The 22,298-nt window shown below is 44.8% G+C and overlaps 1 protein-coding gene across 4 annotated transcripts in view; it reads left to right on the top strand.

The window, feature by feature from the left end:
- Positions 1-22,298, top strand: part of L3MBTL1 (L3MBTL histone methyl-lysine binding protein 1) — a 151,797-nt gene that overhangs the window by 81,277 nt on the left and 48,222 nt on the right. For all 4 annotated transcript variants that reach the window (XM_063960300.1, XM_063960297.1, XM_063960298.1 and 1 more), the window contains exons 19-20: positions 2,895-2,944; positions 3,137-3,282. In XM_063960300.1, the coding sequence (XP_063816370.1) occupies positions 2,895-2,944; positions 3,137-3,282 (196 nt within the window). The remainder of the gene's footprint in view (positions 1-2,894; positions 2,945-3,136; positions 3,283-22,298) is intronic.

Here is a 22,298-nt window from a genome sequence, read left to right as displayed (position 1 = left end):
AGGGTCCCACCCTTCCCCCTGCACCATGCAATGTACTTGCCTCCATACCATGATAGCCTGTTTAACAAGCGTATAACGAGGACAGTAGTACTGTCACTCAGTAAAAGCTGTAGCGGTGAGAGATTCGTCCGAGTAGTCAATAATAGGCTGGAGATCAACGTATCCCCAGACGGGTTGGTAACCCAGGGTATTAGATGGAACAACTGAGCTGCCAGGTAGTATAATCTAAATTTGGGAAGAGCAAGACCACCTGAGTCACGTGACCTAGTTAGGATATCCAGTTTAATCCTAGCCTTACGGTTAGACCAAACTAGTGAGGACAAAAGACCATCAATAGTAGCAAATAGTTCTGGGGGAGGTAGACAGGGGAGTGTTCAAGAATATAAAGCATTTTAGGCAATACAACCATGTTAATTAGATTAATTCTACCCGTGACAGTGAGCGGCAATTTTCCCCCACTCTGATGCGAGAACGCAAATAGTCCAGTTGTGTACGTATGTTCAAGTCAGCAAATTGTGAAGACTCGTTAGTAATCCATATACCCAAGTATTTAAAAGAATCCACCCAGCGAAGCGGCAGGTCCCCGGATGGGTGAGCAGGACAGAGGCCCCTAAATGGGAGGATGCTGGACTTGTCCCAATTAATGGACAAACCAGAGAATCCCCCAAAAATATTAATTATTTCCAAAACATGAGGCATTGTAGTGGGATAGTCAGATATAAATAAGAGGATATCATCTACATAAAGAGCAATTTTATCCATCCTGCCCCCCAGCCGGAAGACCACCACCCTTGAGGAAGACCTCACAATACAGGCCAATGGCTTTATGGCAAGAGCAAAAAGGATCGGAGACAGAGGGCACCCCTGTCTAGTCCCTCTCTGTAGGGGGAATGCGGAGGAAATGTGGCCATTAACAGAAACCCTAGCTGTGGGAGCAGAGTAAGCAATTGGTCCCACCTTTGAAAACTGAGTACAACGTCGAACTGATCCAATGCCCCCCACAAGAACCCCCACTCCACCGAATCGAATGCCTTAGCAGCATCCAAGGAAACAATAACTGCGGAGCAGGAGGCCCCACGGGGGACCTGGAGATGAGTGTAGAGTCTGTGTAAATTAGGTACGGTGGACCGGACCGGCATGAATCCCGATTGATCCTCATGGATCACCTGCAGGATCACAGAGCTTAACTTGGCTGCCAGTATGTTAGCCAGAATCTTAACGTCAGTCGTTAATAAAAAGATTGGACGGTAAGATTCAACCTTTTCTGGGTCCTTATCTGGCTTCAGGAGAACAATGATCAGGGCCTCCGCCATAGAATCAGGCTAAGTTCCCCGTTCAAACAAATCATTATATAAATCAAGAAGTTTAGGGCCATAAAAAGGTAAGTGTTTTTTATATAATTCTAGGGGTATCCCATCCAGTCCTGGGGTTTTCCCTCCTGGAAACGAGTTAATAGTAGACTCCAACTCAGTAAGTGTCAGGGGGGAATCTAAAAATTCATCTGCGTCAAGGGACAGTGTGGGTAATGGAATACCAGCCAAGTACGTCACCACTTCCATTGCATTATATTCTAGTCTAGAGCTATATAGCTGCTCATGGTATGCTACAAAATCTTCTACAATGTCAGGAGTTGTGATATGAATCACATCATCAGAAGTACAGATAGCAGGCACCGTAGTGGAAGCCCTATCAATACCCGCCAACTTTGCCATAAAACTACCAGGTCTGTCTCCTGTTGCATAATACGAATGCTGATTATAGAGCAAACAATATTTAGCTTTGTCAGTCAGGCAAGCAACCACCTCTTCCTTGTCGTGTCAAGGCCATCAGTAAGATACTGAAGTTCCAACCTCCTGCACGTTGCCTCCAATTCCTGCTCCCGTTGTGTATAGCAAGATTTCAAAACAGCCACTGATTTAATTAGGATGCCATAAATATATGCCTTGAAGGCGTCCCACAATAGGGCGCTGAGCCCTCATTTGCCATAAAAAAAGATCCCCCACGTCTCCTCCAGCTCCGCCCCAGTGCACATCTGAGTCAACCAAAAGGAGTTGAACCTCCAGAACAACTGGCCCCTAGCATCCCCCATATACAAACATAACACTATTGGGGAATGATCCGAGATGCCCCTAGTAGCATATTGGACATCTACTATTCTGGCAGTATGCATTTAGTAGTGAGGGCTAGATCTATGCTAGAAAAGGATGAGTAAGTAGTAGAAAAGCAAGAATACTGACGCGCGCCCGGATGGCGAGCTCTCCAGACATCAGTCAGGCCCAAGCTTTCCAACAAAAGCGCAATATCACCCCGGCGTACCACAGGGGCGATAGAGGACATTCTAGCCCTATCCAAAGCATGGTCAAGAACATTATTGAAATCACCAATACATATTATAGAAACATTAGTGTACAATGCTATAAAATACGCTGCTTTCTTGAGAACTTCTGAGGAAAAAGGAGGAGGCACGTAGACAGCAAGTAAAAGCAAAGACATTGAGTATATCTGATTGTTTCAGAAACACATATCGGCCCCACTATTCTATTTGTACCTGAACAAGGATAAATGGGACTGATCGTCGAACTAGAATTGAGACACCCCGAGAGTGGAGGTATGGGTGGAGTGGTAGGCCCAACCCACCCACGGCTTTTTGAGAGCCAGGACCTTTCCCCCCACCAGATGGATCTCCATAAGGCATATAATGTCATACACAGACCATTTCTAACACACGGTGCAAGGAGATGGAACGCCTATTATCATAACGATCACGCTCCACAATAGACACTGCAGTGCTGGACACATCTATACTATACAGTAAACAAGAAATCATGGTAAAGCACATGTATTGTTTACACGTGTATATGAGCCCTAATCTACAGGTATATATACCATTCCAGGATCGGACGTCCTCCAAAATATCGAAGAGTGCAGCAGGACAGTTTTCAGGGTAAGTGACAATTCCAAAGAATCCTATACTTTATTCTAATTCTTCTTTACTACATATGATCCCGATCTCTGTTTTCTGTTTAATAATACATGCCATAATATAACCAATCCTACTCATGTATGCAAACCTTTGTTAGAACTTTTCCATAATAAATAATCCCAATATATATTTTTCTACCTTCTCCATCTCTAGACACCGTTCACCAGTCACTTTTCATATCTGCAATGTCAATACACCCGGATCGCGCACTTGCTCACTGCTGGGAGCAACACTGCCGTCTACTGCCTGGTGTTGCTGGTATCAGTGCCAATACAGTGTCTAAGTGGAGTACAGAAGAGGTATCACTTGTGCAGACACCGCTATATTTACTACTCCATTGCTAAGAGAAAAGCAGTATGTTGTACAAACGGGGTAATTCCAAGTTGAGCGCAGCAGGATTTTTTTTTAGCAGTTGGGCAAAACCACGTGCACTGCAGGAGAGGCAGATATAACATGTGCAGAGAGAGTTAGATTTGGGTGTGGTGTGTTCAATCTGCAATCTAATTTGCAGTGTAAAAATAAAGCAGCCAGTATTTACCCTGCACAGAAACAAAATAACCCACCCAAATCTAACTCTCTCTGCAAATGTCATATCTGCCCCCCCTGCAGTGCACATGGTTTTGCCCAACTGATAAAAAATTTCCTGCTGCGATCAACTTGGAATTGCCCCCAAAGTCCTGAAAGCCACATTTTTTATGTCATTTTTTGGGGGAGGGAAAATGGCGCGAGGATTACGACAACTCATTTGCCTTAGTGTGACAGTGGTATGTGTATTTATAATAGGTGCAGTTTGTGCGGGTCCCAGGGAGGGGGGCCCATAACGCACACACAGCATCCGTTATTTGAATACTCACCCCTGCGGAGTTCTGCACCGACGTCAATGCATTGTTAAATTTTAAGGAAAATGGCGCGGTGGCCATTTTCCCAGTGATTTCTCTACTGCGCCATTTTCCCAGAGATCTGCGCATGCGCAGTGGAGTCTGAGCCCTCCAGAGTTCAGGCTCTCAGTGCAGCCGGCAGAGAGGTGGGGGCCCGAATGGAGGAAACTGCTCTTCTCTTAAAGCGCCCCTGCTTCAGAGGAAAGACAAATTATAGGTATATCTCCATTAGGTGTGGTATATTTAATAAGAGGACTTTTAAGAATATTATTTAACTTTATGGAGTGAAAATTCCCTTACTGGATTATAATAATTGTACTTATGTTGGTTAACTTCTTCATAAATTAAAATGTGATGCTGAAGATACCTTTTTTATTTTAGAGAATAGATGCTCTTAACATATTATCATATTATCAAATTTTGACACCCTTATAAAATCATATATATATATATCCAAAAAGATCCTGCACTCACATCTCAATATTTCAACAAGGCGGGTGCTCCCAATAGACCAAAACGGTCCACTTGAAATAGCTGGATTTCCACTGGGTGGAGAGTGCACTCACGCAAATATATGAAGCAGTCCATATAAAAGAAGAATTTTATTGGTCGTCAAAAAGAGCCGTGATGTAGACGTTTCGGTTCGATGACGAACCTTTCTCAAGACCGGCATTAATACATGGTCATACCAACATCGAATATTAGAAATATACAAACATGTCTGTAACAAAAACAAAAATACATATTTAAAGACTCCGCCTCCCAGGCCATATCGCAATCAGAGTTCAAATAAATAATCTAAAAAAGTGCCAATATCCACATTCCAGACCATCACCCTCTGAAAGATAATTAACAAGAAGGTGGTGTGCTAATAAGGCTCAAACACCTCCATCACCAGTGGTATCACCATAACTAGCCTCCATACAATCTTACTGACCTGATAAATTCATCACAGTAATGTATATGCGTAACAGGTGTACACTCCTCTCTAGCATGATCACAGTAGCAAGAAGGTCAGACGTGCCTAAGATGACAATATCACATTGTCCACACTAGTCAGAATGTGCACCGAAAAAATCCAAAGAAAACCAATAAAGGTAAACCGTGAACATACCTGTTATAACAGCCACTGCTGCTTGGATGCAGCCGCAGGGGCACATGGATACACAGAGTGCTAAATGGCCAATAAAGGAACTAATCAATATGTGTTTAAAAATAGCAACAGATAAAGTCCATAATAGAAGGGATATCACTCACAAGTATCCTGAAGTCCAAGTCATCCCTGAGCTGCATACCTGTTACAAGCAGCTGAACGACTTTTCTCTAACGTCCTAGTGGATGCTGGGGACTCTGTAAGGACCATGGGGAATAGATGGGCTCCGCAGGAGACATGGGCACTTTAAGAAAGAATTTAGATTCTGGTGTGCTCTGGCTCCTCCCTCTATGTCCCTCCTCCAGACCTCAGTTTGAGACTGTGCCCGGACAAGCTGGGTGCTGTTCAGTGAGCTCTCCTTAGCTTGCTGTAAGAAAGTATTTTGTTAGGTTTTTTATTTTCAGGGAGCTCTGCTGGCAACAGACTCTCTGAAGCTAGGTCCTGCTTCTTAGGCTACTGGACACCATTAGCTCCAGAGGGATCGTACACAGGATCTCACCCTCGTCGTCCGATCCCAGAGCCGCGCCGCCGTCCCCCTCGCAGAGCCTGAAGACAGAAGCCGGGTGAGTATGAGAAGCAATAAGACTTCGAAATCGGCGTCAGAAGACTCCGTTCTTCACATGAGGTAACGCACAGCACTGCAGCTGTGCGCCATTGCTCCAAACACACCTCACATACTCCGGTCACTGTAAGGGTGCAGGGCGCAGGGGGAAGGGGGGGGGGGCGCCCTGGGCAGCATATGGACCTCTTTTGGCAAAAGTACACATATATACAGTTGGGCACTGTATATATGTATGAGCCCCCGCCAAGAAAATGTATATTTAAGCGGGACTGAAGCCCGCCGTCGAAGGGCGGGGCTTCTTCCTCAGCACTCACCAGCGCCATGTTTTTTCTCCACAGCACCGCTGAGAGGAAGCTCCCCAGCCTCTCCCCTGCAGATACACGGTAGAAGAGGGTAAAAAGAGACGGAGGGGGCACATAATTAGGCGCAAAAATCAATATAAACAGCAGCTACTGGGTTAACATTAAGTTACTGTGTTATTCCTGGGTTAATAGCGCTGGGGTTTGTGCTGGCATACTCTCTCTCTGTCTCTCCAAAGGGCCTTGTGGGGGAATTGTCTTCAGATGAGCATTCCCTGAGTGTGTGGTGTGTCAGTACGTGTGTGTCGACATGTCTGAGGTAAAAGGCTCCCCTAAGGAGGAGATGCAGCAAATGTGTGTGTGAGGGGTGTCTCCGTCGACAACGCCGACACCTGTTTGGATATGTGTAATTAAGTGGTAAGGTGAATTTATTGCACAAAAGATTAGAGAACAGACAGGGAATCTACCCATGTCTGTCCCTATGTCGCAGAGACCTTCAGAGTCTCTCAGTGCTCACTATCCAAAATAATAGACACTGATATCGACACGGAGTCTGACTCCAGTGTCGACTACGATAATGCAAAGTTACAGCCAAAATGGCAGGAAAGTATTCAATATATGATTATTGTAATAAAAGATGTTTTGCATGTCACTGATGACTCATCTGTCCCTGACACAAGGGTACACATGTTTAAGGGGAAGAAAGCTGAAGTAAATTTCCCTCCTCTCATGATGAAAAAGAGCAGGAATCTCCAGACAAGAGACTGCAGTTTCCCACAAAGAATTCTCAGGGAGTATCCTTTCCCTACTAGGGCCATTATACGATGGGAATCTTCCCCTAGGGTGTCACGTTTGCCCAAAAGGTAGCCCTGACTTAACAGCTATCCTCAGGGATCCTGCAGATAGCGTGCACATTCTGGTACACTACTCAGACCGGCGATTGTGTCGGCATGGGTTTATAGTGCTGTTGCAGCGTGGACAGGTACCTTATCAGCAGTGATTTGAGACCCTAGTATGTATATATATATATATATATATATAGATATATATATAGATAGATATATAGATAGATATATATTAAAGATGCTGTCTTACGATATATATATATAAAACATGCCCAAAGAGACATTAGTCTACTGGGTTCTAGAGTCAACGCTATGTAGATTTCTGCTTGACGTGTCCTGTAGAATATGCAATGGACAGGTGATGCCGACTTAAGAGGCATATGGAAGGCTGAGGATTGTGTGGAGAAGGGATCTCGGACCTGGTCTCCACAGCTATAGCTGGTAATTCTGATCTTTTGCCTTATATTCCTGCACAGCCTAGGAAAGCACGACATTATCAAATGCAGCCTTTCGATCACAAAGAAACAAGAAAGTCCGAGGTGCGTCCTTTCTTGCCAGAGGCAGGGGCAGAGGAAAGAAGCTGCACAACACAGCTAGTTCCCAGGAACAGAAGTCCTCCCCGGCCTCTACAAGATCCACCGCATGTCGCTGGGGCTCCACAGGCGGAGCTAGGCCCGGTGGGGGCACGTCTTCGTAATTTCAGCCACAAGTGGGTTCACTCCCTGTTAGATCCCTGGGCAATAGATATTGTGTCTCAGGGATACAAGCTGGACTTTGAGGAGATGCCCCCTCACCGACGGCCCTGCCGGCTTCCCCCTACGAGAGGGAAATAGTGTTAACTGCAATTCACAAATTGTTTCTTCAACAGGTGGTGGTCAAGGTTCCCCTCCTTCAACAAGGAGGGGGTTATTATTCGACCATGTTGTAGTCCCAAAACCGGATGGTTCGGTCAGACCCATATTGAATTTAAAATCCCTTAACATATACCTGAAAAGGTTCAAGTTCAAGATGGAATCGCTAAGAGCGGTCATCGAAAGCCTGAAAGGGGGAGATTTTATGGTGTCTCTGGACATAAAGGATGCATACCTTCATGTCCCCATTTATCCACCTCATCAGGCGTACCTCAGATTTGCGGTACAGGATTGTCATTACCAATTTCAGACGTTGCCGTTTGGTCTCTCCACGGCCCCGAGAATCTTCACCAAGGTAATGGTGGAAATGATGGTGCTCCTGCGGAAGCAAGGTGTCACAATTGTCCCGTACTTAGACGATCTCCTCATAAAAGCGAGATCAAGAGAGCAGTTGCTGAACAGCGTATCACTTTCTCTGGAAGTGTAACGGCAACACGGCTGGATTCTAAATATTCCAAAGTCGCAGTTGGTTCCTACCTAGGCATCCTATCTTCCTTTTCTAGGCATGATTCTAGACACAGACCAGAAAAGGGTTTATCTCCCGATAGAGAGAGCTCAGGACCTCATGACACTGGTCAGGAACCTATTAATACCAAAACAAGTGTCAGTGCATCACTGCACTCGAGTCCTGGGAAGGATGGTGGCATCATACGAGGCCATTCCCTTCGGCAGGTTCCATATGAGGACCTTTCAATGGGACTTACTGGACAAGTGGTCCGGATCACATCTTCAGATGCATCGGTTAATCACCCTATCCCCCAGGGCCAGGGTGACTCTCCTGTGGTGGCTGCAGAGTGCTCACCTTCTCGAGGGCCGCAGATTCGGCATTCAGGACTGGGTCCTGGTGACCACGGATGCAAGCCTCCGGGGGTGGGGAGCAGTCACACAGGGAAGAAATTTCCAAGGTCTGTGGTCAAGTCAGGAGACTTGCCTTCACATCGACATCCTGGAACTAAGGGCCGTATACAACGCCCTACGTCAAGCGGAGATGATGGCATCCCGCCTCAACAAAAAGCTACAGAGGTATTGCGCCAGGTCATGAGACCCTCAGGCGATAGCTGTGGACGCACTGGTGACACCGGGGGTGTTCCAGTCGTTCTATGTATTTTCTCCTCTTTCTCTCATACCCATAAGAAAAAGAGGAGTGAGAACAAAACTCATTGTTCCGGATTGGCCAAGAAGGACTTGGTATCCAGATCTGCAAGAAATGCTCACAGAGGACCCGTGGCCTCTTCCTCTAAGACAGGACTTGTTGCAACAAGGGCCCTGTCTGTTTCAAGACTTACCGTGGCTGCGTTTGACGGCATGGCGGTTGAACGCCGGATCCTAGCAGAAAAAGGCATTCCAGATGAGGTCATTCCTACGCTGATAAGGGCTAGGAAGGACGTGACAGCTCAACATTATCACCGTATATGGCGAAAATATGTTGCTTGGTGTGAGGCCAGGAATGCCCCTACGGAGGAATTCCAGCTGGGCCGTTTCCTTCACTTCCTACAGTCAGGAGTGACTTTGGGCCTAAAATTGGGTTCCATTAAGGTCCAGATTTCGGCCCTATCCATTTTCTTTCAAAAAGAGCTGGCTTCTCTACCTGAAGTTCAGACGTTTGTGAAGGGAGTGCTGCGTATTCAGCCCCCTTTTGTGCCCCCGGTGGCACCTTGGGATCTTAACGTGGTGTTGAGTTTCCTGAAATCCCACTGGTTTGAACCACTCAAAACGGGGGAATTTAAATATCTCACATGGAAGGTGGTCATGCTACTAGCATTGGCTTCGGCTAGGCGTGTGTCAGAATTAGCGGCTTTGTCACATAAAAGCCCCTATCTGGTTTTCCATGCGGATAGAGCAGAATTGCGGACCCGTCCACAATTTCTGCCAAAAGTGGTTTCATCCTTTCATCTAAACCAATCTATTGTGGTGCCTGTGGCTCCTACTGACTTGGAGGATTCCGAGTTACTTGATGTGGTCAGGGCTTTGAAGGTTTATGTAGCCAGAACGGCTAGGGTCAGGAAAACAGAATCTTTGTTTATCCTGTATGCTTCCAACTAGCTTGGTGCTCCTGCTTCAAAGCAAACTATTGCTCGCTGGATCTGTAATACGATTCAGCAGGCTCATTCTGCGGCTGGATTGCCGCTGCCAAAATCAGTTAAGGCCCATTCCACTAGGAAGGTGGGCTCTTCTTGTGCGGCTGCCCGAGGGGTCTCGGCATTACAGCTGTGCCGAGCGGCTACTTGGTCAGGTTCAAACACTTTTGCAAAGTTCTACAAGTTTGATACCCTGGCTGAGGAGGACCTTGTGTTTGCTCATTCGGTGCTGCAGAGTCATCCGCACTCTCCCGCCTGTTTGGGAGCTTTGGTATAATCCCCATGGTCCTTACGGAGTCCCCAGCATCCACTAGGACGTTAGAGAAAATAAGATTTTACTTACCGGTAAATCTATTTCTCGTAGTCCGTAGTGGATGCTGGGCGCTCGTCCCAAGTGCGGACTTCTTCTGCAATACTTGTATATAGTTATTGCTGCAATAAGGGCTTTGTTATTGTTGCATCAGGGTTGAACTGATGCTCTGTTGTTGTTCATACTGTTGACTGGGTAAGTTTATCACAAGTTATACGGTGTGATTGGTGTGGCTGGTATGAGTCTAGCCCTGGATTTCTAAAATCCTTTCCTTGTACTGTCAGCTCTTCCGGGCACAGTTTCTCTAACTGAGGTCTGGAGGAGGGACATAGAGGGAGGAGCCAGAGCACACCAGAATCTAAATTCTTTCTTTAAGTGCCCATGTCTCCTGCGGAGCCCGTCTATTCCCCATGGCCCTTACGGAGTCCCCAGCATCCACTACGGGCTACGAGAAATAGATTTACCGGTAAGTAAAATCTTATTTTTAAATGGCCCAGACCGGAAGTACCCGGAAATTACAGGAGTACCTGTAAGTATACTCCCTCGCTGTCACAACCCCTGATAGCAGGCTCACAGCGCCCAACTCAGCACACCCAGCGCCAACCTCAGTGCAAAAACCACCTCTCTCTCGTCCGCAGTCTCACAGGGACGCAGACGAGCACCGCCACCGAGCGGAGCGCTATGCGTTCCATCTCGCCGGAAGTGCTGCGTTCCACTCGACTGGAAGTCGCGGGTGCATCGCATATGGGAGTAGTAGGGAAAAGGAGCTCAATATGTAGACTAGATCCTCATGCACATATAATAATGGCTATCAATGGCACCAAGGCATACATATGTGACTGCTAACTGGAATATAAACGTAGGAAGTGGCACAAAATAGAAAAAACATACTTAATAATCATATTCTTCGAAAAGGATGTAAATGTGTTGAAGTGCACTAGTATGTGCATACCCAGGCATATATATATATATATTCATGAGTACGCATACAAGCACCAATGCACATATTCAAATGCTATTCATCACGCCACTGTTGTTTTCAAAGCCCGTATCTAGTACGGTCATATTAATGGATTGCTTAGGCCTGGGAGAGGGTTCTCCTAGTTGGATATCATGAAATAAGGACAGAAATAGTAGGGCCCCTAGAAACAGATGCTAATACATAGAATTCCATAACTAGAGCTACTCAAAATGTCACATTCAAAAGTAAACCAAAAGTAAAGAAAAAAAGAAACATAAACAATGAAAAAAAAACTAATATCTATTGTATGCTAATATAAAGAAAGGTGTACAGTGGACCGATCAACTTCAGTGGTAATGTGAAAATTACTCATGTAGAAATAACATGGGGAAACCCTATCAGAAACCAATGAAATACTGACACTGAATTAGAGAAAAACATTGAGCGGATTAGATTCATTTAGCCCTCTAGGGGCCACCGTGTCAAGTTGGTGTATCCAAGAGCTTTCTCGTCTCTTCAACAGAAGGGCCCTATCCACCCCTGTTGGACATGGCGGGATCCAGTCTATTAGCTTACATTTCAGGCTAGCTACCTGGTGTTTAGCTGCCAAAAAATGCCTTGCTACCGGTTTATCAGTTTTACCTGTGGTCAATGCTTTATGTATTGAGGACCTGTGGTTGGCCATTCTATCTCTGAATGGTCGTGTGGCGAGGCCAGCATAGCAAAGCCCACAAGGGCATTTAAGAATGTATATCACATTGTCCAACCTGCAGTGTAAATGGTATCTGATTTTTATAGTCTTACCAGTATGTGGATGATACAAAACAGGACCGGTCATCATTGACCTACATGTTGTGCATTACCACATGAGTAACTGCCAGGCTTAGATTGCATGACCTGAGTGGTGGTAGTACTTTTTTTCGGATACATCGTAGGGCGCATTAGAAGTTGTTTCAGGTTGGTACCGCGCCGGTATGCCACCATGGGAGTGTTCATCCCAGTGAACGGTAAGTTGGTATCTGTAGCTAAAATAGGCCAATGTTTTCTCAATGCCCTCTTAATGGTAGTGCTGTTGTCAAATTGTGTGGGAAAGATCATACGGTTTAGACTTTTCTTGGTAGTTTTACGTCTACCCTGAAAAATCTGTGAAGCAGTCTCTAAACACTTTGACAGGACTTTAGGTGTATATCCTCGGTGCAAGAAATGGGAGGTAACCTCAGCACATTGAATATGTCTACGCCCAGAGTCAGAGTTAATACGCATAGCTCTTAAATATTGTGACATGGGCAGGCTGTCCTTTAGGGCTGGTGGATGAAAGCTATCAGCCTGTAACAGCAAATTACGATCTGTAGGTTTACGATACAGAGTGGATATGAATCCCGAATTCGTTCGAATGACTGTAACGTCAAGAAAATTAATCTCAGTACATGTAATAGTATGAGTGAATCGGATAGGACTATCAAGAGCATTCAAGTTGGTCACCATGTCATTGAATTCATAGTCAGTACCATGCCATAACAAAAAGATGTCATCAATAAACCTACGGTAAAAGCCAATTTTCTGACCGTACATAGGAGATATATGCATTTTCTCATACTCTGTCGTAAACAAATTGGCATACAATGGGGCCAAATTAGACCCCATCGCTGTGCCAGACGTTTGTAAAAAGAATGTATCTTTATATAGAAAATGATTATATTTTAATACCAATTCCGTAATTCTAGTATGAATTCAATGGGAAAATCCAGATCATTGACACTCAGGAGACACTTCCTAATGGTATCAAGTCCTGCCTGATGAGGGATTACTGTGTATAGAGAGCAAACATCGAGAGTAGCCATATAGGCCCCACTGTCCTTAGTTGGAATACTGTGTAACTGGGTTACTGTGTAACTGGATTGGATATCCTGACACCCATCCCGCCTTCAAGGACATTTATGCATATCTAGGACTCTCCTTGGCAACTTAGTTGTCTATATCGGTTATTGGGCAGAATTTCAGTTTTTGTCAGTGTTTTGTATTTTGTTTGTTTCTTTCTATATTTTTGGTATACTCATTAAGAGTGAACCCTTTGGAAAATGTCACAGAACGGGGTATATTTATTGGATGACGGATTATTATCGCAAGCAGAAGGGGGCACTGTGTCATTTACTGAGGAGGAGGTTGAAAAGCTATTATTTGATAAATTAGATTTCGACACTTTACCTTCTGATACCCCAGTTGACATCTTCTACAGGGTTCTAAAGCAGCGACAGAGGGAGGTAGATTTGATGCTCCATGGCCAATTCCTCTCTGAATACCACAGGCGTAAGCAGCTTCCCAGGGGTTTTAGAATAGCAAATGGAAGTGTCTCCTGAGTGTCAATGATCTGGATTTTCCCATTGAATTCATACTAGAAATTACGGAATTGGTATTAAAATATGTTGGTATGACCATGTATTAATGCCGGTCTTGAGAAAGGTTCGTCATCGAACCGAAACGTCGACATCACGGCTCTTTTTGACGACCAATAAAATTCTTCTTTTATATGGACTGCTTCATATATTTGCGTGAGTGCACTCTCCACCCAGTGGAAATCCAGCTATTTCAAGTGGACCGTTTTGGTCTATTGGGAGCACCCGCCTTGTTGAAATATTGAGATGTGAGTGCAGGATCTTTTTGGATATTGAGTCAAGTCTACACATCGTGGATTGGATATCCTGACACCCATCCCGCCTTCATGGACATTTATGCATATCTAGGACTCTCCTTGGCAACTTAGTTGTCTGTATCGGTTATTGGGCAGAATTTCAGTTTTTGTCAGTGTTTTGTATTTTGTTTGTTTCTTTCTATATTTTTGGTATACTCATTAAGAGTGAACCCTTTGGAAAATGTCACAGAACGGGGTATATTTATTGGATGACGGATTATTATCGCAAGCAGAAGGGGGCACTGTGTCATTTACTGAGGAGGAGGTTGAAAAGCTATTATTTGATAAATTAGATTTCGACACTTTACCTTCTGATACCCCAGTTGACATCTTCTACAGGGTTCTAAAGCAGCGACAGAGGGAGGTAGATTTGACGCTCCATGGCAAATTCCTTTCTGAATACCACAGGCGTAAGCAGCTTCCCAGGGGTTTTAGAATAGCAAATGTCCCCACCTTGGGAAGGAATAACCCCACCTTCTGCAGTAGATGGTGCGGGGTGCTTAGTAAATGCTCCCTGGACCTTATGGCTCTTGTCATTGAGGAGGTAGGGCAGGAGCTTAAGGAAACTAAAATTGAGATTGAGACCACCAATATTACGGCCCTTCCTACCTTACGGGACGATAAGTCCCAAAATTGGACTGATCGCCTGCAAACTCAAATTGAAAATTATAAAAGGGAACTACTCTCCTTCAAACGTAAAAAATTATTGACAGTCACTAACGATTATCAAAACCATACGGTATACAAATGGTAACTTGGTAACAACACTGGGGAAAGAAACGGTCGCCCACCCCGGAGACGTAAGGCTCCGCCTTTTCCAAGGGAATTTGGCTCATCAGTTTCAACGTCTGACACTGAGTATGTTGAAGGATCAGCAGACTGTGAATTTTTTAGACCCTGGGTCCGACAAACAGATCGGACCCGGCAAGTTCCTAAGAAGCAGCACCGACCGCACCCGCGGAGGGGTGGGCACAAGACGAAGGGGACGTCCCAGACGCAATTGAACACCGTTTTCAATTTATCTAGTACACCACTAAATGAGGCAGAGATTAAACTACTCTCCCGTGGTTTGACATTCGTACCTACATGTAAAGCACAACCCTTTCATAAAGCAGTCGATCATAAATTTGGAAGATCGCTGCGTCTCAGAGAATTCTTTTCTGATAAACCCACCTGTGAGATGACCACAACTTTTCGGGGTAAATCTACATTTGATCCACCCTCATCCAGTCCCAGTATTAAGACCTTCCTTAGACTCGTACAATCTGATGTAGACAACGAACAGCAATCTAAGGTGTATGACAATCTCACTCATCCTGAATGAGCAGCACTTAAGAAGCTTAAGGAGAATACTGATTTAGTTATCCGCCCTGCGGATAAGGGAGGGGCAGTTGTAGTTCAGGAATGGGCGGATTATGACCAGGAGGTCCTGCGTCAACTAGCGGACACTGGAACGTATAGGCAATTAGATCTCAATCCCATCTCTACCATTAAAAATAAGATCGATTCCTGCATTAAGTTTGGTTCAGAACACGGATGGATTAATAAAGAATTAAAAAAACTTTTTGAGCGTTGAACACCCGAAGTGCCCCATAATATATACATTACCTAAAATTCACAAAACTTTAGTACACCCACCAGGGAGGCCTATCATCGCTGCTGAAGGATCATTGCTTCAACCTTTGGCTATGCTGATTGATAGTATTCTACAGCCATTAGTGGTAAAAACGGATAGTTATTTGCGAGACACTGGCGACTTTTTGACCCAGTTACACAGTATTCCAACTAAGGACAGTGGGGCCTATATGGCTACTCTCGATGTTTGCTCTCTATACACAGTAATCCCTCATCAGGCAGGACTTGATACCATTAGGAAGTGTCTCCTGAGTGTCAATGATCTGGATTTTCCCATTGAATTCATACTAGAATTACGGAATTGGTATTAAAATATAATCATTTTCTATATAAAGATACATTCTTTTTACAAACGTCTGGCACAGCGATGGGGTCTAATTTGGCCCCATTGTATGCCAATTTGTTTATGACAGAGTAGGAGAAAACGCATATATTTCCTATGTACGGTCAGAAAATTGGCTTTTACCGCAGGTTTATTGACTACATCTTTTTGTTATGGCATGGTACTGACTATGAATTCAATGACATGGTGACCAACTTGAATGTTCTTGATATTCCTATCCGATTCACTCATACTATTACATGTACTGAGATTAATTTTCTTGATGTTACAGTCATTCGAACGGATTCGGGATTCATATCCACTCTGTATCGTAAACCTACAGATCGTAATTTGCTGTTACAGGCTGATAGCTTTCATCCACCAGCCCTAAAGGACAGCCTGCCCATTTCACAATATTTAAGAGCTATGCATATTAACTCTGAAGTTGATCGGTCCACTGTACACCTTTCTTTATATTAGCATACAATAGATATTAGTTTTTTTTCATTGTTTATGTTTCTTTTTTTCTTTACTTTTGGTTTACTTTTGAATGTGACATTTGAGTAGCTCTAGTTATGGAATTCTATGTATTAGCATCTGTTTCTAGGGGCCCTACTATTTCTGTCCTTATTTCATGATATGCAACTAGGAGAACCCTGTCCAGGCCTAAGCAATCCATTAATATGACCGTACTAGATACAGGCTTTGAAAACAACAGTGGCGTGACGAATAGCATTTGAATATGTGCATTGGTGCTTGTATGCGTACTGATAATGTCGAATTATCCTTAGGATAGAAAGCTATACCTTAAACACACCTTAAATACACTTTACCATGGAGCCGCTGCGGCCGCTGTACTTAACACACACTCTGCGCACTTTGTACGCTTTTAGCATACAAAGTCCCGTAATGCGTATGGACTTCGCGTACAAACGCCGCGCTGACGGTACAAAGTACTCACAGCACGTACACACCCAGAGATACACCACAAACCCTGAACAGTTATGCAATGCAATGAAAATACGCTTTAAACCTTAGCAGGGCAATGAAGACACAACACCAATTGTGATTTTACCGCTGGGTTCCGACACCACAGTGGATTATTGCTGAAAGGGGGTTACAATACAAATAATACAATATAATTTAACAGAGTAAATGGCTACATTCAATGGTACATACGTGAGTGGATAAGCGTGCGCAACCCGGTCCGGTCCTCGGTCATCTGATAGATAACCTTGTGAGTCTTGTGTCTGACCAGGCCTGCAACAGGCTCTCTTTATACAATTCTTCCAAAAGCAATACAATGGATACTGTAATCTCTTTGTCCATTGGACACAGGAATGCACATTTACAGTACAGGAGAGGTCATAGGTCGGTTTGAATAGGTAGGCGATGTCTTTCCCAACTGCTCTTGTGGGTGGTCTCCTCTGGATTGCTGCTGCATACATAATGTACAGTAAATACAGTTTATATCTATATTCTGCTCCTGCACATAACTATCCGCAGGAACATGCGATCTTTCTCAAACCAACACCGAAATGTTACCCTTAAAATACCCTTCAGCTGGATACCAAACACCACCTTATGACCTTGTTCTGTCCCCTCCTATTCCGTAAAGGTGAATCCCCTTGTTCTGAAACCATTCAAACTGTTGTTACTTTCTGATGTGGTGCAGAGATACTATGTGTACATTGTGCACTATTTGGATTAAATATGTAATGTGTTTTGATAGCTTTCCATGCGCTCACAAACTCTACCGTAAATACCCATACCACGCGCTAATGCGCTTGATCGCGGGAGCGACAATACGCAAATTGCGGATATGTGCACGCACAGCAGAGCAAGTATGCGCACGGAGGCCATCTGTGTGTGGTTTGTACTTGGTGTGTGTATTGTAATATTTTTCGACTTTGACAGTCCACCCTTTGGCAGTCACCAATAACTGCCACTATCTAATCACTAAACAGAAAAATATCTATACAATATCTACAGAAGCTTTGATGATCGGAGAGAGTTGTAGGTGGCAAATGTATGACCTAGTGGGGTAGTAAAAAGCATGTATGTATGAATCCATGTCTGCGGGGCATGTATCATCATGCCGTATATGTTCTAAATAAGCTTAGAGGTATTGCAAAGTATACATTAAATCCTTCTCATCCCGTACTAAGGGTCTGTAAATGGGCCAACAAACACTACCGAGCTCTTTTCGGCTTCTTGTTCCAACAAACAGGGTGCACATTTATATGATGATACATGGAGGGGGAACATATGTGAGTGCTAGTATGTGGATATCACCTGTTGACTATGTGTGCCATTAACTGGAGGTTGCAGAGATGAAGATAAGACATATATCTAAAATACATTCACAAAAACATTTTGGGTAAGGCAGATGTATTTTCCGGATGGATGTATATGGGCAGAGGGGGAAACAAAAGAAAAACGGGTGAAAGAAACAGGCCATGATACTCATTTGCAATCCTTATCATAACACTGTCTCTATGGATGGGTCATAAATTAAATATGCTGCTATAACAGCTCCCTCGCTCCTTAGACTCATCAAATTTGTGCTGTGCTTGCGCCGCGTCAGAATTCGAACACACCTAAATATCAGACCAATAATTATGACGACTCCCAGATTACAAATGAGAAACTTCCCTACACTCATAATAACATTTTGAGCCCACTCTCTTAAACCTGAGAACCAATTTCGTGGGTTCAACCATGAGACCCAGCCGGTCAGTTCATTACTCACAGCCGCCAAGGTAAGGTTGTGTTTCCTCCTGAACTCCTACTTCAACTGCAAGATATCGTCCATCTTTTGATTGATAATCTCCTTTGGGTCGTCAGTACTGTTCGTAATATACGTACAGCGTTTCACCCCATATTGAGTTGCAAGAGAAACACAGTACCCACCTGTCACGGCTGTGATATAATTAAGGACCATCCTGTACTGAATCAGTTCCTTCTTGTAAGCTTGTAACTCCCTTCCCGTATACCTGAAGGTGTCGTCATACATCTCAGTGATATTATCTATCAAGTTCGCTAGCGCATGGATATACCTATAATTTATAATTCCTCTGGCAGTACGGGTGATGTCTAATGCGAGAAGGAATTGAATCCCGGTGGATTCGTGGATCAAATCAGAGGCTGCGTGCTCTGTTCTATCTATGAGGTGCCTCTTGATGATGTGTTCATAGTGAGTATGAGTATAAGGAGCCTGAGCACTGCGGTGAACGTCTTTCATCTTATCATGGGTTATGGTCATGACCTCTGGCAGTACTCTTCCAATATAACACAATCCCTCTGAGCTTGGGGCAAGCCACTTGTACGCCTTCCTCCCACATATGAAATAGGCATCGTCTGGGAGAACATAAGGGACAAAATGTAACATCACCATATTACAAACTTTCCAAGTAAAGAAACCAATCCCTAGTTCTCCCATTTGCTCAGTACAAGTATCGGGCTGGATGATATGGGCACAATACCCTGGCGATACTTTTCCAACCCACATGGTCTTGCTTCCACGAGTATACCTATACTGGAAATACCTCCCACTGTTGGCTATTTGGCATACAAGTTCAGAGTCTATGGGTATCTTATCTGCTCTGTGTGAAAAGGTCATTGTCTGGTTATTCCACGTAACTTCCCAATTTCCCGGTTTTCGGTAATTGGAAATATTAAAACATAATAAGGATCTGTCTACATGATACTGGTGGAGCTTCAAACTAGGGGGCCTAGAAATATTGAATTTCTTGTCCACCGGTCTCCCACCCCGTAATTCGAGTACCTCATCTATTGCTAAAGGGTACGGTACTAACAGTGGCGTAAGTTCGCCCCAGTCGCCCGGAGGCATGATAAATGTTGGTGCCCCCCCCCTACATACTGTATACACACACACCCTTCCTATGTAGCTATCCGGCACTCATGTTGAACAATAGTAGCGTGCTCAGGTGCCTTTCCAAATAGTAATATAGATACACATACAAAGTGGACAGCACTCAAGTAAGTCATCACAATAAAACAGACACCAGCATACCTTTATAGCACACCTACAGTACTCCCTCACCCAACAGCGTGTCACAATGTAGATGCTTTGGCGCAGTGGTGTGCCGATATACAGTATATATATAGAAAACACACAAACGCCTCTTTCACTTAAACACACACACGCCTCTCACTTACACTCACACCTCTTACTTACACACGCCTCCTTAGCTTAAACACACACATGCCTCCTTCGCTTAAACACACACATGCCTCCTTCGCTTAAACACACACGCCTCTCACTTACACACACACCTCTCACACACGCCTCTCACTTACACAAACGCCTCTCACTTACACATGCTTCCTTCACTTAAACTCACACACACACGCCTCCTTCATTTAAACTCACAGACACACACACACACACACACACACACACACACACACACACACACTTCCTTCACTTAAACACACAAACATGCCTCTTTCACTTATACACACACACATACACACACATATGCCTCTCTCACACATACATACATACACACACACACACACACACACACACACACACACCTCCCTTACACGCACACACACCTCTTTCACTTAAAAACACACACTCACACAAACAAAAACAAACACATGCTTCCTTCACTTACACACACACACGCGCCTCCTTCATTTAAACTCACACACACACACACACACACACACACGCTTCCTTCACTTAAACACACAAACATGCCTCTTTCACTTACACACATACATACACACACATATGCCTCTCTCACACATACACACACGTCTCCCTTACACGCACACATGCCTCTTTCACTTAAAAACACACAAACAAACACATGCTTCCTTCACTTATACACACACACACACACACACACACACACACACACACCTCACTTAAACATGCACACATAAAACACAGTGCTGCCAACATTTATTAAATACCCCCCAGCACCCCTCCCCTTTCCAACTACACACACCCCCACAGTGCAGCTGGAGGCAAGTGCTGCCAGTGCCTACCTGCTGCTATCAGCCCAACGGAAGAACAGAGAGCATCACTTGGCCAGCTCATCTGGAAGGGCCCAGCAGGAGCTGCGTTCTGGAGCTCCCCCTAGCTGTAGCCACAGCCAGCTCTCTGTATATACTAGGGCAGGGGTGGCCAACCAGTTAGAGGCAAAGAGCCAGAAAAGATCTGTAGTCAAGGGCAAGAGCCAGTATCATGCACTCTCGCGCAAAAATGGGGGCATGGCCTAATTTTCACAAAGCCACACCCCGTTTTGTGCGCACGCCTTTCGTTATGACGTTTGTAGGAGTATGACCTTGTGTCATAACTCCATTTTTAGTCATGTTATACAGTGTTAAATACATATAATGCCCAGCCCCAGTACAGTGCCACATACATATAAAAATGTCAAAAAATGGGTGCCTCCACAGTGCCAGATACATATATGCCCCCACAGTGCCACATACACATATGTTCCCACAGTGCCACATACACATATGCCCCAAAGTGCCAGATACATATATGCCCCACAGTGCCAGATACATGTATGCCTCACAGTGCCAGATACATATATGCCTCACAGTGCCAGATACACATGACCCCCAGTGCCAGATATACATGTCCCCCCAGTGCCAGATATACATTTCCCCCCAGTGCCAGATATATATGTCCCCACAGTGCCAGCTATGCCCCTAGTGCCAGATATATATGTCCCCAAATTGCCAGCTATGCCCCCAATGCAGTGTCCCCACAGTGCCAGATATGCCCCCAGTGCCAGATATACATGTCCCCACACAGTGCCAGCTCTGCCCCCAGTGCCAGATATACATGTCCCCACACAGTGCCAGCTCTGCCCCCAGTGCCAGATATACATGTCCCCCCAGTGCCAGATATGCCCCCAGTGCCAGATATATATGCCCCCACAGTGCCAGCTATGCCCCTAGTGCCAGATATGCCCCCAGTGCCAGATATATATGTCCTCACAGTGCCAGCTATTCCCCTAGTGCCAGATATATATGTCCCAACAGTGCCAGCTATGCCCCCAATGTCAGTGTCCCCAGTGCCAAATATGCCCCCCAGTGCCAGATATACATGTCCCCCAAGTGCCAGATATATATATGTCCCCAAAGTGGCAGATATATATGTCCACCCAGTGCCAGATATATATGTCCCCACAGTGCCAGATATATATGTCCCCACAGTGGCAGATATATATGTCCTCACAGTGCCAGCTATTCCCCTAGTGCCATATATATATGTCCCCACAGTGCCAGCTATGCCCCCAATGTCAGTGTCCCCAGTGCCAAATATGCCCCCCAGTGCCAGATATACATGTCCCCCAAGTGCCAGATATATATGTCCCCAAAGTGGCAGATATATATGTCCCCACAGTGCCAGATATATATGTCCCCAAAGTGGCAGATATATATGTCCCCACAGTGCCAGATATATATGTCCCCCAAGTGCCAGATATATATGTACCCAAAGTGGCAGATATATATGTCCCCACAGTGCCAGATATATATGCCCCCCAGTACCAGGTATACATGTCCCCACAGTGCCAGCGATGCCCCCAGTGCCAGATATACATAACCACCCCCCCCGTGCTGTTCACCGCGCTGCTGTCTGTGAGGGGAGGAGAGCGCAGAGTGTGCCTCCCCTGC

The sequence above is a fragment of the Pseudophryne corroboree genome, chromosome 3, assembly GCF_028390025.1.
Source record: "Pseudophryne corroboree isolate aPseCor3 chromosome 3, aPseCor3.hap2, whole genome shotgun sequence".
NCBI lineage: Eukaryota > Metazoa > Chordata > Amphibia > Anura > Myobatrachidae > Pseudophryne > Pseudophryne corroboree.
Note: the sequence above shows the minus strand (reverse complement) of the source record. Positions and strands in the feature narration are given on the sequence as shown.